General features: G+C 35.4%; 1 protein-coding gene across 4 annotated transcripts in view; it reads left to right on the forward strand.

Annotated features, from left to right (window-relative positions):
* Positions 1-16,377, forward strand: part of VAPA (VAMP associated protein A) — a 45,850-nt gene that overhangs the window by 4,391 nt on the left and 25,082 nt on the right. For all 4 annotated transcript variants that reach the window (XM_023754258.1, XM_014456317.2, XM_006089290.3 and 1 more), the window contains exon 2: positions 14,451-14,603. In XM_023754258.1, the coding sequence (XP_023610026.1) occupies positions 14,451-14,603 (153 nt within the window). The remainder of the gene's footprint in view (positions 1-14,450; positions 14,604-16,377) is intronic.

Raw genomic sequence — 16,377 nt, forward strand, 5'->3', positions numbered from 1 at the left:
ATCCCTTTGATTTTTTGCACTGAAATTTTGTTAAGGAGAACTGATATATAAACCAAATTATATCTCTAATCTAGGATCATGCTTCCAGAATAGCTCTTCAGTTCAAATCCTCTTGTAGGTTCTTTAGAAAATTTCATAGCTTTTTGTTGTCGTAGTTTTCTGGTGAAGGCTTGGATATTATTTTGGAATTAGTAGACTCCCAAGAAGCCGATTAAAAATTTTTTCTTTCGTAGCTCTGTCAGAAATAATGTCTGAAGTGGGAAGTGGCAGTGGGTATGTAGAGGTGACAATGTTTATAAAGTATTTAGAGTAGGTAAAATATGGTGGCTCATTTCATAGGGATGGAGTTGGAGGACAGACAGAGAAAGAAGATGATCCTTAACCTTACTGAGCTTCCTCTGCCCTTTTGGGTTGAAAGCTTTAGTTATTTTGTTTTCAGTCTCTTTTATTTTCTAATAAATGTATTTGTTTATAGGCTTTTCTTTTCTCTATATCTTTGGCGACATTATACAAGGTTTGACATATGTTTTTATTATCTAATTACTAAATTTTTACATTTCATGTTTGATGTCCTAACAATAAATTGATAGATATTGGGGTGCTTGCCAGAGGTGAGGTTGCTGATAGTGTTCATTTTCTGCAGCTCTACTTCCCATGTCATTGCATAGAAATGTGCAGAAATTCAGCTTGCTTATGGGAAGCTACTAACACTGCTACTTTAAACATATATATATATATATATATATATATATATATATATATATATATATATATCAGCGGTTCTCAACCTGTGGGCCGCGACCCCTTTGGGGGTCGAACGACCCTTTCACAGGGAGCCACCTAAGACCATCGGAAAACACATATATAATTTACATATTGTTTTTGTGATTAATCACTATGCTTTAATTATGTTCAGTTTGTAACAATGAAATTGGGGGTCACCACAACATGAGGAACTGTATTAAAGGGTCGCGGCATTAGGAAGGTTGAGAACCACTGATATATATGATTCTGGTAGCAATATGAAGTAATAATAGTTGGGAGATAGAGGTGAATTAGGCCTCGTTGCAATCCAGGCAAGAGGTGACACCTTGGACTGAGAATGGTGGAGATGATGAAAAGTTAGAGATATAAATGGTGGTCTATTAGATATGTGCAATGAGAGTAGAGGTATCTTGAATGTCTCTGAGATTTCAGGCTTACTGAGATTTCTGAGATAGCTGGAGGAATGGTGATGTTATGCACTGAGAGAAGAAACAAAGAAACCTATGTCTGGATAAGGACCAAATGCATTCGTTTTATTTGGGGATGTGTGGGAGAATGGTAGGAAGATCATGACTCATTAGATATGATATGTTTAGGTCCTTTCAACATATTAATGAAGAGGTGACTAGTAGGCATTTGGTTATAGGAATGTGTTACTCAGGGAAAGTTCTGGGCTTTGGATAATTTCTTTATTTCAAGTGATTATCTTTTATCTTTTCTCTACTAGACTCCAGACCTGGTGTTTTTATCTCTAGTATCCCTCTCTCTCCAGCCTGTCTTCCACACTGCTGCTAGAACTATCCTTTGAAAAATGAAAACATGATACTGTTCCCTTGGTTAAAGAATCTGCAATATTTTCCCATTATGTGCTTAACATTTTAAGTCCAAAATCCATTCCCTGCTTCTCCATTTCTCTTCTATCAATAGTTTTGGTTAAAGTGTTTCCCTAAACACTTTAAGCTGTTGGAAGACTCTGCACATGCTCTGTTTACGGTATTGTTCTCCCTCATACCTGTACAGGCCGTCTACCCAGTTTGAGAATCCCTTCCTCTTGTGAAGTGTTTGAGTCTCCCAGTCTTGAGTTGGTCACTGCCTTCTTCATGCACTATCGAAGTTTGTCCTTACCTGTAACTACAGCACTTAACACATTAATAGTATTTATGCTCACATATTTTTCTCTCCCAAACTGTGCTGTGGACTACTTGAGGTTATATCCATTTCTTTTATTTTGAAATCCATAGTAACAAGATCTGGCATGGGATGATTGCCTAATAAACATTGATTACATTACTAAGGTGATTTCTCCTGTAATTCCCATGTTATTAGTATTGGATGTCTTTTAATGGTTTTTTTTTCCACTAAGTAAATGGCGTGATTAAAAAACGGTGTGTGGGGGGCTACTGTTTAAGATTAAGAAAACTTGGCTACAATACACAAATTGAACAAGCCAACAACAAAAGAAACCAGTTACATTGGGAAAATTTCAATAGATTTAAATGTTAGATGATATTAAAGAATTATTTTTGGTTTTATTAAGCGACAATGGTGTCATGATTATATTTTTTAATTTTTTTTTCTCTCCTAGAAATGCAAGCTCAAGTATTTAGGCTTGAAATGTTATGATAGCATACTGCAGCAAAAAAAAAAACAAAAACAAAAACAAAAAAACATGGTAAACATGGCAAACATGGTAAAATGCTAATATTAAACTTAAGTATATGAAGTTGTGAAATTTAAGTTCATAGAGGTTAATTAGAATCTGTTTTTATGAATGTTTGAAAAGTTTTCATAAGAAGTTTTAAATTTTTTTATTAAGTAATTTCAATCACATTTCACTTATAATAAACCTGGTAGACAAGCATTTGCAAATAACAGCCCCTTTCTTACATTGAATTTTTTAAAAGGATTTTTTAGTAGAAATACAAAATAATATTGCATTTTGTTGTCTGTACAGTATAATAAGCCAGAAAACATTTTTTTCTTTTAAAACAACTTTTTATGGTTGAAAGAAAGCAAGATCCATCCTAGATGAACTACTATCTCCTCTGAAAGGCAGATAAGACTTCACTGGTCAGTCAAGATAAGATATAAAAGCAACAGGAAAAAGGTCAGGAAGTGCCTCTGAGAAAAAAAGGTTGCTTGCTAACAGACTAGAGTAGACTTTCTTCACAGACCATCTCTGCTTGGTTAAGGAAGGTCTTACTTAAAGGAAATTTAAAAGGTAGCTTAGTACAGCAACCCAACAACCAAATTACCAACACTAACAATATCAAAACATCAAACTTTAAAGAATTTAATCAAGGTTTCCCAACTCTCTATGGTATTTTCCACTACATAGAAAAATGTTTTCTTTTTGTACTCAACTGTCATATATTTTTGCAATCTTTAGGACCAGAATAACATCCAAAAAATCACCTAGTCCTACCTCTCACGTTAAAAATGAAAAGGGATGGATAGTAATGCATCCATTATGTGAGTGTAAATACTATGTAATGTGGTAATAGCTGAAAATTTCGTCCCTTTTCTGGAACTACAAAATTTTGAAGAGAGTCTAGTCTGTAGATACATTGTTCATTCTTTGTGCTTTACCTTTTCCATTAAAAAAATTTTTTTTTAAATCGATTTCAGAGGGGATGGGAAAGGGAGAGAAACATCAGTGATGAGAGAGAATCATTGATCAGCTGCCTCCTGCACGCCTACTGGAGATCAAGCCCGCTACCTGGGCATGTGCCCTGATCCGGAATGGAACCATGACCTCCTGGTTCAAAGGTTGACACTCAACCATTGAGCCACACCTGCTGGGCTGATTGTCTTTACTTTTAGTGATGTTAAGTTGACTGGTGGTGATAGTCTTATCCTTACATTGAAAAGTTGCATAAATATGAGCCCATTTATGGTATATGTGCAAGAAAAAAATTTGGAAAGAAAATGTTAGGAAGCATTAGCTCTACTTTGGGGTTTGGGTGGTTTTTGTTTTTATATTTTTACTTTTCTGTTTTCTCCAAGATTTTTACAATGAACATTCAGTGCTTTTCATAATAAGAGGAAAAAATTATTTTGCTGTTAGATTTGATGCCTTTGGTCTCATTTGTCCTTCCTAAATTAATTTAATTTTTCATTAATTACTTAGCCCTTTACATAGTCTGAAGTGTCTTTTTTATTTTTTAATAATAAGGGGAGCCCTAACCGGTTTGGCTTAGTGGATAGAGCCTCGGCTTGCGGAATGAAGGGTGCTGGGTTCGATTCCGGTCAAGGGCATGTACCTTGGTTGTGGGCACATCCCCAGGAGGGGGTGTGCAAGAGGCAGCTGATCGATGTTTCTCTCTCATCGATGTTTCTAACTCGCTATCCCTCTCTCCCTTCCTCGCTTTAAAAAAATCAATAAAATATATTAAAAATAATAATAAGGGGAGATTATATAAAGGTAAATGGGAAACAAGGCTAATGTTCATAACCATGTAGTAACATTTCACAAATCAAGGCCTATAAAGACAAGTAGAAAACCATGTTTATCTGAAAGTAAATATAATTTATAACTGACCTGTAACAGCTCACAAATCCTAACTGAACATATATATGTGTTTTAAATTTCATTGAGCTCTTTTTGTTAGCCTCTTGTGAGAAATATGATAGATTTGTTTGGAAGATTTTCTCTGGTAATGGAGGACCGTGCCCGTAGACTATAGGTAGGTCTAAGCAGCAAACAAATTTATAGGACCCCTCTTCTCCCAGACAATGTTGATTGGCTTAATGGTGGGCACCTAACCCAAGGCCAGCCAATATATATATGCTGATGACTGACTAGTCAAAATTTTGATGCTCCTCCTTTAAATACAACTATAGATGATGATAGGCTTTATACTTTTAAAGTCGCAATAGGCTTGGAGACAGTGACTGACAGATTTGGGTAATGTGCAAGTAGAAGCAAGCTAGTTGAGAGAGAAGAGGGAGAGAAAAGCGGGTAAGAGATCTTGAGGTCCCAGTAATCACTTTCCCCTGAATGCAGTCTCTTCTAGTGAGGCCAGTTATACTTCATTTCCTGTGTCATTGAGATTGCTTATTTATATCTTTATAATCTCTTACATATGATTTTATGCTTTATAATAAAATTCCTTGATTAAACAAGATTGAACTTTATGATTTGTGAATATGTTCAACTTTATGATTGTGACACATAATCTATGTTATAAAAGTAATTTAGACCAGTGTCTTAAATTTTTATAGAAGACACATCCATATAGATATCATTTTTGATGACTTATGTGTCATTAATATAACATAGTTTGCTTAGCTGCTTTTTTCTGGCATTTGGGATGTTCTCTATAACTAGGTTACTAAGAACATTTGGTAGTGTTTTCAAAACTTAGATTTAAATGAATGAGACATTATTTGTATTATAGCTTTTTAAAAAATATATTTTTATTGATTTCAGAGAGAGGAAGGGGGAAGGAGAGAGATAGAAACATCAGTGATGAAAGAAAATCATTGATAGGCTGCCTCCTGCACGCCCCCTTCTGGGGATCAAGCCCACCCGGGCACGTGCCCTTCACTGGTATTGAACCTAGGACCCTTCAGTCCGCAAGCCGGTGCTCTATCCACTGAGCCAAATCAGCTAGGGCAGTATTATAGCTTTTTAAGGACATGATTTGATTCACTAACCAGTTTTAAAAATAGAGATGTCAATTTAAAAAGGGGATCTAATGAACAAAATAAACTGATGAACAAACTAGATCCCGAGACATGGAAGCATGCATGGAACAGACTGACGAATCCTAGAGGGGGAGGGAAGAGATTAACCAAAGAATTTATATGCATATATGCATAACCCATGGACACAGACAATAGTCCAGTGAAGGCCTGGGGAGAGGTGTGAGGGTAGGGAGAGAGCAGGGTGGAGGGGGGTCAGTGGGGGAAAAAGGGGAGGCATACATAATACTTTCAACAATAACAATAAATTGAAAAAATAATAATCATTAATATGAGAGGGCTTTAATATATGAGTTTGCAATATAATAAGAATACAGACCTGCATTTTCACAGCTTTTTATTTTGTACCTATACATGTCCATATATATTCCTCTGTATATGTTTGTTTGTTTATATTTACATATATATTTATTTTTTAGTATTTGGGTAATCTGACATGAATTGCAGTGACTACCATACATTTAAGAACATCATAGTGTTTTTGTTTAGTTTATTTTCTCTTTGACAAAATTTTACTTTTATAACTTATATGGGAAGATGAATTGTTTGGTCTTGTTTTCTGAGTTCTGTTCCCATTGCTAAAAACCTATTGAACAACATTCTCGGAAGATATGTTTTTCAGAAGAATCTTTTCAGTTTTTTTCCCCCATAAGACTTTACCAATAAAAGGTTTATGGACAAATTAAGCTAATATGTATAGACATTTAAAAGTCCCTTCTGATTATAAAATCAGTGCTTAATGTTTACCTACCACCTACCGACCACTGTTAACATTTGCTATATTTCTTTTTATGTTTTCTGTGTGTAACTCTGCACATTTATATCTTGTAATTTTAAGTTAATATTATTGTGGCCATTTTTTCATGTTATAAATATTTTGCTTCTAATCTAACCAGAGCTTCAGATCTGTAAGTAATGTGAAAAGTGTTTATTTCAAGTTCTCCCAAAATACCAATTTCTCCTTTAATCTCTCCCATCCTATCTAGATTTTAAAAAGTAATCTAAAGTCTGAGATTTCAATGAGTTTGAAAAAATATTAAAGGTAAATAAATTAAGGTGACTTTATTTTTTAAAATTGTATTGAAAATGTTTTAGGACTTTCTTCGATGTAAACTTATAAAATATTTTCTTAGTGTTTGATCTTGTTTTAGGAAATGTTCATTGTTGACCTTTAGGACCAAGGGAAATAGAATATCTATTTAAAAATCTTTTTTTATATAGTACTGACTTGATTGCAATTTCATGCTTTAATGTTGTGGCAGTCTACCTGGAATGCTGATGAATTAGGAAATAAATATAGCTAGGTATTTGCATAAAATACATACAGAGTTTAGGAGAGTTCAGGCTCTGGAGTCGGACCTGGTTTGATTTTCTACTTTATTGCTTTGTAATTCTGTGACCTTGCACAAGTGTTTTAACTTCTCTGAATCTGAGTTTGACTCATCCATGAAATGGGGATATACATAATAAAAGTATCTTTACCATAGGCTTATTATGAGTGACTTAAATGTCATAATTCATGCATTTACTGATATATGGTGAGTGTCTAATAAAAGCTAGCTATTGTAAAAACTTTTGTTGTTACATTTTAATATTACTACTGCTGCTATTCTTTACTGTGAGAATTCTCAGTAGATATTCTACTTCATATGCATGATTATTTTAAGTTAATGTAACATGACATTATTAAGCAACATAACCCTTATGTAACTGCAAAACTGTTTTAATCAGTGATACAGCTGTTGATTTACTAAAATTTATGGAAACATTGAAGTAGTCATCATCTGCATTGCTACAGTTACGTTATTTATATACTAGTATTTGAGCTGAGCATCTAGCCTTCCTCATTAGAATTTTTACTTACGCTGTTTTAGTTAAGGATGAAGAAACACATAATGTTGGAATAAATGATTTATGAAGACCTAGAGTCATAGCATTTGAAACAAAACATGCATGCTTTTTTAAAAATATATTTTATTGATTTTTTTACAGCGAGGAAGGGAGAGGGATAGCGAGTTAGAAACATCGATGAGAGGGAACATCCATCAGCTGCCTCCTGCACACCCCCTACTGGGGATGTGCCTGCAACCAAGGTACATGCCCTTGACTGGAATTGAACCCGGGACCCTTCGGTCCTCAGGCTGACGCTCTATCCACTGAGCCAAACCGGTCAGGGCAAACATGCATGCTTCTGATAGTTTTTGTTGTATATTGTTTAAAAAGAATTAATGTACTATTCTACCGTACTTCCAGTGTATATTCACTCAACAAATGTGTTAACAGCTGCTATGACTTTAGCCCTGTGTTAATTATTCTAGTTCATTCAGGGATGAATCGAATGCTTCTTCACAAGGGGCTCAGAGTTTAGTTGGGTAAGATGTGCATAAATAATAAAAGAAAGCGAAAAGTGCTATGAGAGAGGTATAGATTATGTGCCATGTGAATTGTATGGTCAGCCATGTTTCTCTTCAAAGATTCATGCTTTGGTGCATTGCACTTTCTGGTATTAATTATTCAGAGTTCACTAACTCAGTCTGTACCTCATAGCCAAGAACTCAGAAAGACCTTGTCAAGACCTGGAGGATCTGAAATTTTAGCCTGCTACAATTTTGTGGGTGTTGGTAGAAGACATGAACAAGATTCCTGGGTTTAGAGACAAAGGCCATTATTCTAGCCTGTGAGCAGGATGAGCTTCATATTTGTGTTGGTTTCCATTGGCCCCTCAAGTTCCATGGCGGCAACACAAACGGTTTCAGTTTAGGTGGATGCTACCTTTATAGTGGGTTTTCATCATAGCTGAGAAATCTTGAGTTCAGGGAACCTGAATCTTTCATAATGGGCGGCATGGAAAGCTACCTGCCTTTTTTTCCATAGGAAGCTTATCTTTATTATACTGGACAGTACACAAACCTACCCTCTCGTCAGGAGGAAGAAATTATCTCCCAAGACTGTTCACTATTTAATACATTCCTGAAAAGATAGTGTGCATAAAAGCTGTCACTCTCCACTTGAAAAAACATGCAGAAATGCTAGGGACCCATAGAGCATTGTCTCCCAACAGGCCTCTGAGTAGCTAGCATAAATGGATGTCACAGAGTTCATGAATTAAATGTTCTTGTGCATTGCCAGTTTATCCTGAAATGCTATAAACTACATACCACTTTTTATCCTGAATTAAAATTTGATTCTCTTCACAGAAAGCAAATACTGACCTCAAGTTGATATACCTGCTCAGGTTTTTAGGAGTGAGTGTACTAATGTCTTCATCTTACTTTAGAATGCATAAAAAATAAGATGGAGACATGAGCAGACAGAGATGGATAGATTGTTATGTCTAAAGTAATTAGAACAAAACGTTAATTTCAGAATTTAGGTAAATGGATATGATTTTTCACTGTGCAGTTATTTCAATTTCTCTTTATGAAATTTTTCAAAATGTTGGGGAAAAGTCAACTGAACTCTTATTTCTCCCAAGTCAATTTTCTTTGCAACTAAACTCAGCTTGGCATTCAAGAAAACTTTAATGCATTTGCATCAAAATATGGATGGATGATAACCATTTAAAAATTGTTTACTCAGAGTGGTTTTACTATTAGCTGTTTCTAGTTTAATGGGGTTCCTTTTAAGATTGGGAGGTTTGGACAGTAAAGGTCCCATTATTTAGTAAGACGTCATTTCTCTGAATACTAGAATTTTGGATATAAAACCTGAATATAAAGGACATTTTATGCCTGAAATACATTTTTAGGCAAAGGAGGCAGGATAGTCCACTTTAGGACATCCTTTCTGAGTGAGCTACCCTAACTTTTTCCTACCTTTGAGATTTCAGGTTCCAAGTTTTTTTTGTATGGCGAACCCTTTTTATATAGAGGCCATATTTGTATATGTTATATTTCTGTCTGATAGGATTTGGGGCCTGGAATAGGATTTTGGCTTATTGGCAATGACATTTGTAAGTGGAGTGAGGACAGAGTACTTAGTGACAGAAAATGTTATAGTCCTTTAAAAGGGGTACTAAAGGAGAGTTCAACCCATGTAATTAAAAGGTCGAGCTATTTTTATTATAGTTCCCTCCCTGCCCACCTCCCTGTAAAAGATTGTAAATAGATGTAACTTGAATTACGTGGAATTTTCTTGTTTTTATGGACTTCTCTTACATATAAACAGCGAAATTTCATCTCTAGCATAGGAAGTGTGTGTCAGGTGGTTCTTGTGATTGGTGACTAGTATACTATCAGATAACTTTAAAATGGATTATTCCAGTAATTAAGCATCTATGTTGGACAAATGACAGGATTTTCTTTCTTTAGAAAAAAAAGGTTTTATTACCTTTTGTAACTTTATTTTTATTGTTGATGCTATTATAGATGTCCCTCCTACCTCCACCCAGCCCCAGCCCCCCTTCCCTCTGTCACTTTATTGTATGTGTCTATGGGTTAGCTTCTCTAAAAAAAATTAAAAGTTTGTTTTGTGTAAAGGAAAACTATGTAAGGAATTATCAAAAGTAAATGCTCATGTAATCAATGCTCAGGACAAGAAATAGAACTTGGCCAACATTCCAGAACTCTCCTTCTACCCTTTCCTAGTTACTACCTCCTTTCTCTGTTAAGTTAACCCCTATCCTAGCTATTCGTAACCATTAATTTTTCTTTTTTAATAGGTTTTTATTGATTTTTCAGGAGAGAGGGAGATGGTGATAGAAACATCAATAATGAGAGAGAAACATCATTGATTGGCTGCCTCCTGCATGCCCCCTACTGGGGGATTGAGCCTACAACCTGGGCATGTGCTCCGACCTGGAATTGAACCAGTGACCTCTTGGACCATGGATCTATGCTCAACCTCTAAGCCACATCAGCCGAGCTAATTTGTTTTCTTACTGGTTTAACCACTTAAGCATTGAAGAGGATAAGTTATTCAATTAGTAAAGCAAGAGATTATTAACACATTGTGGACCAGTAGTTTTATTGCTTGCTTTACCTAGTGGCCAGATAAGTTTCTATTGAATGAGTACAAATTTTTTTTTTACATAAATGTTAAAGGCATGCTTTAAAATTAAAATACCCATTGCATTTTGAAGTTATTTATTACATGTTCTTACAAGCTAATATCTTTTTAAAGTATGATACTTTGTAAAACACTGTGTAATATGCAGTGAGAATTCTGGTGATCCGTCCGCAATGTGTTAATATAATGCAGTGTTTTTAAACACTACGAGACACAATGTCCCATTTTAATATTTTATATTTTGTAATGTCCTTTTTACCATCCCAAAATGAAATTCATATAGGAAATTACCTGCCAACTAATTAAAATTTTAATATAATTCCCTAATTATAACATAAAGGAGAAATAAAAAGAAAGTAAAATTTTAAAGAAGTATGTATTTTGTTGTGTAAATGTTTGGGCACATATGTACTAGAAGTTATAATGAAGTAGTAGCCAGATGCTTGTGACCTACTTATAATAAACTAGAGGCCTGGTGCACAGGATTCATGCTCTGGTGGGGGGCATGGCCTGCAGGATTCAGCCCATTGTAGGAGCGCTACTCATCCCCGTCAGTCCAGCGGTGCTCCCACTGTGGGAGCGCACTGACCACCAGGGGGCAGCTCCTGTGTTGAATGTCTGCCCCCTGGTGGTGAGTGTGCGTCATAGTGACTGGTCAATGGGTCATCTGGTCGTTCTGCCTTTCAGTTGCTGGGCTTTTATTATATAGGATAAGTTTGCATTTAAGAAAAGTAAGGCAAGCCAGCTGGCATGGCTCAGTGGTTGAGCATCCACCTATGAACCTGTGTGCAGGAGGCAGCTGATCAATGATTCTCTCTTATCATTGATGTTTCTATCTCTCTCTCCCTCTCCCTTCCTCTCTGAAATCAATAAAAATGTTTTAGAAAAGTAAGGCAAGAGTTATATCTGAATAGAGGGATTGACTGCTTTTAACATTTTTGTAATGGCAAATAAGAATATTTATGCATATGGGTAGAATTGTGAATGTGTCACAAATCTCTGCTGAGTTACAGATATGTTGTAGTGATGATTCAAATATCTTGAGTGACATTGCAGTTAGAATAATTTTTTGTAATGGTAAATTTGCTTTTAAACTTTTGGAAGGAATAGAACATTTTTTTTTCTGTTTTTCTCAATAGGTAAATTTGAAAAAGGCATTTTTCATCAGTATTAATTTTTAGATCGGTATTTGAAAATTTGGTGGGATTAGGAGCATATTACTTCATTGTATGGGTCTGCCCTGGCATTGCAGGATGTCTACCATATTGGTCCATTTTCCCCAACAACAGTACCACCTAGTCATAATGTCAGGCAAAAATAACTGACAGGGATAGTATTACTCTGGGACTTAGGATTGTTTCATAGCAAGTAAATAACGTAGATTTTTTTTCTTTGCTTTTGAGTGTTGGTAAAGATAGATTTTTATTAGGTCTTTTTAACCTGCAGCCTTTAGGTGTCCAGGTCTCCCTCCCACCCCTACCTAAGTTCCTTATCTCACCCTTACCCCCCAAAATTCAGTGTAAAATTGTTGTGAATGTTTGTCTCTGTATGTTTTTCTGGGCTACTGCATATAACTTTGAGATTCTCAAAGGGTTCTGTGACCCAAAACAGTGGACCAGATAACTTCTTTCTTCTCGAGATCTCTTAATAGCTATTAAATCTGGTTATTCTGCTGATGGTCATCAGTACTTGCTAATTTTCCAGGAAAATGGCTTAGACTCTGAACTGCCTGGTGGCAGCAACCCATATTGAGAGGCTTGGTTAGAGGAACATAATGGAGCAGAAAATCTCAAATTCATTTATTAGGTGGGTTTATTCTAGATAATTTTACTGACAAGGCTAACATATCCAGTTAAGAATTTTTTTAAATTGGTGGAGTTTTTTTCTTTTGACATACTCATCTTTAGGTAGTTTGCATTTTTATGTGTAGATGGACCACAGTCTATTACTGAAGATTTATAAGTCCTGCTGGCAATGTAAAGTTTAAGTACTATTCCAGAATTCACATGTTGATGAAAATTGACACGTTTATTTTCTAAATTAGTTTAAAAATTTTATTTTACCTTATTTTTGATAATTGATATATTTTTTTAATTGGGGAGAATTAGAAAACTTGAATTTAAAATTTAAAAACTTTTACATAATTTTGTTATAAAATTTTGTGAGATGTTACTTTTGTATTATTAAAGTCCTAGTTGAAATAGCCCTATAAAATTTTATACAGTTTCAATTATCTGCAGTAGTTTTTGGACTTGGAGAATGTTAAGAAATGGAATCTATGTCTTTAAGACTCCTATTTCTATTAGTTTAAAGTGTTTCGATAGCCAACCATTTGGTGGATGAATTCATGTGGCAAAATGGACAGATTGGTGTTTTCTTCTTTAACATGCCAATGTATGATAGAGTTGTTAATCAGCTGCTCATAAAAGATGCAAGCAGTTGGGATTAAAGAAGAACAAAGGGTGTGAAATAATATTCAAATTGAATTATTAACTTGACCATATAATTAAGTAAAGCAAACTGAAAGATTGCATTTCATATATACGGGGGTAGGTTTATAGTTGAGTGTGGGAAACAGAGTTTATGCTTGTATTATTAATTATTGTACTATTTTCTATACAAACAACTGTAAACCTACTTTTGTTGCACCCTGTATATTGTATATATACCATTCCCCCCAAAAGACATGCTATTTTTACATTAAATTTTTTTCTGTAACTGGTTCTCTGCCTTTATATATTTTCTTCTAATGTTCTCTCATTTCTAACTTCTTAATCTCATCCCAGTTCCAATTCTTTGTTAGAAAATAATTTATAACTCAGAAATTTTAAATCCTATATAATAAAAGCCCAGCGACCAAACAGCAGAGCCACCAGAACAACCGGTTGACCAGTCGCTATGATGCGCACTGACCACCAGGGGGCAGGTGCTCAATGCAGGAGCTGCCCCCTGGTGGTAAGTGTGCTCCCACAGCAGGCTGATCCCCGCAGATCACCCCCCCCCCCCCCCCGCACGAATCCTGTGCACCAGGCCTCTAGTATAGGATAAAATGATTTCCCTTCCTAGAACTTGAAATAAGTAAGTTCCTTTTAAAGGCCTTGCATTTGAGATTTATTTCTTTTCCTCTCATTGCATTAGGCAGATCTGCTTGTTTTAAAAGACATGCATATTCTTGTTAATTTAAATAAAAGAAAATCTTTTTAATAGTTGTCTTTGATTTTGATTCCATGCCCATGTTGCAGGCTCCATCCCCAGTAGGAGGTGTGCAGGAGACAGTCCACTGATGTTTCTCTTTCTCCCCCTCTCTCATCCTTTCTCTCTAAAATCAATAAAAACATATCTTTAAAAAATGGTTTAGGATTTATTCAGGCAGAACTAGATCACCTTTTTGGATTCTTTGTTTTGTAATTTTGTGTTGCTTGGGTATAGAACCAAAGCTTAAAAACTTTGTATCTAGGGTATTGGACACAGTGGTCATAATAAATACTTAACAACTATGTGAGTGAGTGAACGAATCAAACTAATTGAGGTGAAGCAAGAGCACTGTTGTCATTGGATGTAGTATTTTCAAATGTAGAGATTTTTGTAGTTGGCTCAGTAAAGAGTATTTGAAGATTGGCACTGGTTTGCAGACCATTGGAAAATCCTGTAATGTGGTACCAGCCTACTATAAGAATATAATTGTGGACTTTATTTTATGAATTAAAACTTTCAGAATACTTTTATTAGAAATAATAAATGCTCATGTAGAAATTTCACCAAATACGGTAAAGAATGAAGAAAAAAGTAAAATTCATTTGTAAGTGTACCACTTAGTGAGAAAGTAGTCATTTGGTATATTTATGTACACAGATTTTAATATATATTCTTTAAATAAAATTGAGGTTATATACATTTAGTTTTGAATTCTGTGTGTATGGGACAGTCCAAATCAATTTTTTTCTCCTGTTTTTGGTTTTTGAACCTTACAGGCCCCTTCACAGATGTAGTCACTACAAATCTTAAGTTGCGAAATCCATCAGATAGAAAAGTATGTTTCAAAGTGAAGACTACAGCACCTCGTCGATACTGTGTGAGGCCCAACAGTGGAATTATTGACCCAGGATCGACTGTGACTGTTTCAGGTAGCACATGATATCCAGAATTTAAACAATTTTGAATTTTATGATTATTTTAAACTTCGTTTTAATTAATAGGGTTTTATCTGGGGGAAGAAGGATTAAAGTTATTCTGGCTTTGCTTTTATTTAAGTGATGTCCTTGTTCTCTTACTATATATATGCAAACGGTTGCAGAAATTTCTCACCCTTATCTGTGATGGGTGTTATGTGGTTATTTTATAAGCAATTGTCAATTTAAATTTTGTATCTTTAGTTTGTATCTTTATTTCTATAGTTCATTACCATATTCTCTGCCCTTATTATTGTATCTTTGAAATACTACTTTGTTTTTGTGATTGATCATTCCTATTCAGATCTCTAGCTATTGGTACATGTTACATGCAACTGTAGAATTATTCTAAATCTTTTGCTTAAAATATATAATGCCTCTTTTTGCTAGTTGTATCAAATTAAATGAGCATTTCTGCTTTTCATTGTCAACAGTGCCCTGCACTTGAAAACTATTCTTATTACTCCCTTTTGTGTTTACTTGTAGTCCAAGGAGTATACCTGTTCCTTCCATATATGAATTGCTTTTCCTTGCCATGGAGTCTGTGTTGATGCCCTAATTAATGCCCTCTATGAAATGTTCCTTTCTTTCCTCAGACTTTCCAAGACAGTACTTTCTAACATAGCTGAGAAATAGGAAGCAACTATGAGAACCTCTCAGGCCTCACAAGAGACCATTTACTCTTATTTTTAGCAGTGGTTCTCAATGTTTACTGTGTACCATAACACAGAGAGCAGGAACACACATGGACTCTTCCAGATCAGAATCTCTGGGGACATGGCCTAGACATGTACCTTAAAAATACATACACATGCCTGGGTGTTCCTGATAAGTATTCCTAAGACATAATAATTCCTTATGTTTTCTGGTTTTCAAGTCCCCAATAGCAAATTATATAAAGAGCGAGAGCCTGGAGCACACCCATTGAAAGTATTTAGAAGTAGAACCTGACTGCAAAGGCAGTAGAGGACAAACCATAGTCAGACTTCTTGAGAACCCTAAATCCTCCCTCAGTAGCTAGAGTCAAAACCTAGAGCAAGGAAGATCTAGAAAACATGTTTTTTAGTGAGTTTTGTGGTATTGTGGCCTGGGAGGAATGCTTTCATATTTGTTCAGGTCATCAGTTCCTGGGGGAAATGGAAGGGAAATAAGATAAAGCAATGACATGCATTCTGGAAGTTGCTGCCTAAATCTTCAAGCCTTTAGTTAAATTGGAAGAAAACAGAATTATTTCTATTTGTATTAAAAATAGTTTTGGGTGCAAACAGTTATATATCTATCCCTAGGAGTCCATAAAACTTCAGAATGACTTTATTTTTTAATTAAATCTTTATTGTTCAGATTATTACAGTTGTTCCTCTCTTTCCCCCCCCCATAGCTCCCCTCCACCGGGTTCCCACCCCACCCTCTGCCCCCCCCCCCACTGTCCTCAACCAAAGGGCACGAATTTTGTCCAGTCTCTTTCGGAATTCACCACACCCCTTTCCCCCCAAGAGGAGGAGACCACCCCCCTTCTACTATCCTTACTCCTGTATCAACACCTGATTAGTCTGCTCAACCAAAAATTTACTCACCTAAATACTAGAGTCTACTCTTGTCAGAAGTGTATTAGTCAGACGGAAGTTGCATCTCTACCTAATATCTAATGACACATCTACTTGACTGCAGCATTTCAGTTGCTACGTAAGCGACTGACTTGATGCGGAGAAGTGCGTATAGAGATATCTAG

This window comes from Myotis lucifugus, unplaced genomic scaffold (genome assembly GCF_000147115.1).
Source record: "Myotis lucifugus unplaced genomic scaffold, Myoluc2.0 scaffold_58, whole genome shotgun sequence".
NCBI lineage: Eukaryota > Metazoa > Chordata > Mammalia > Chiroptera > Vespertilionidae > Myotis > Myotis lucifugus.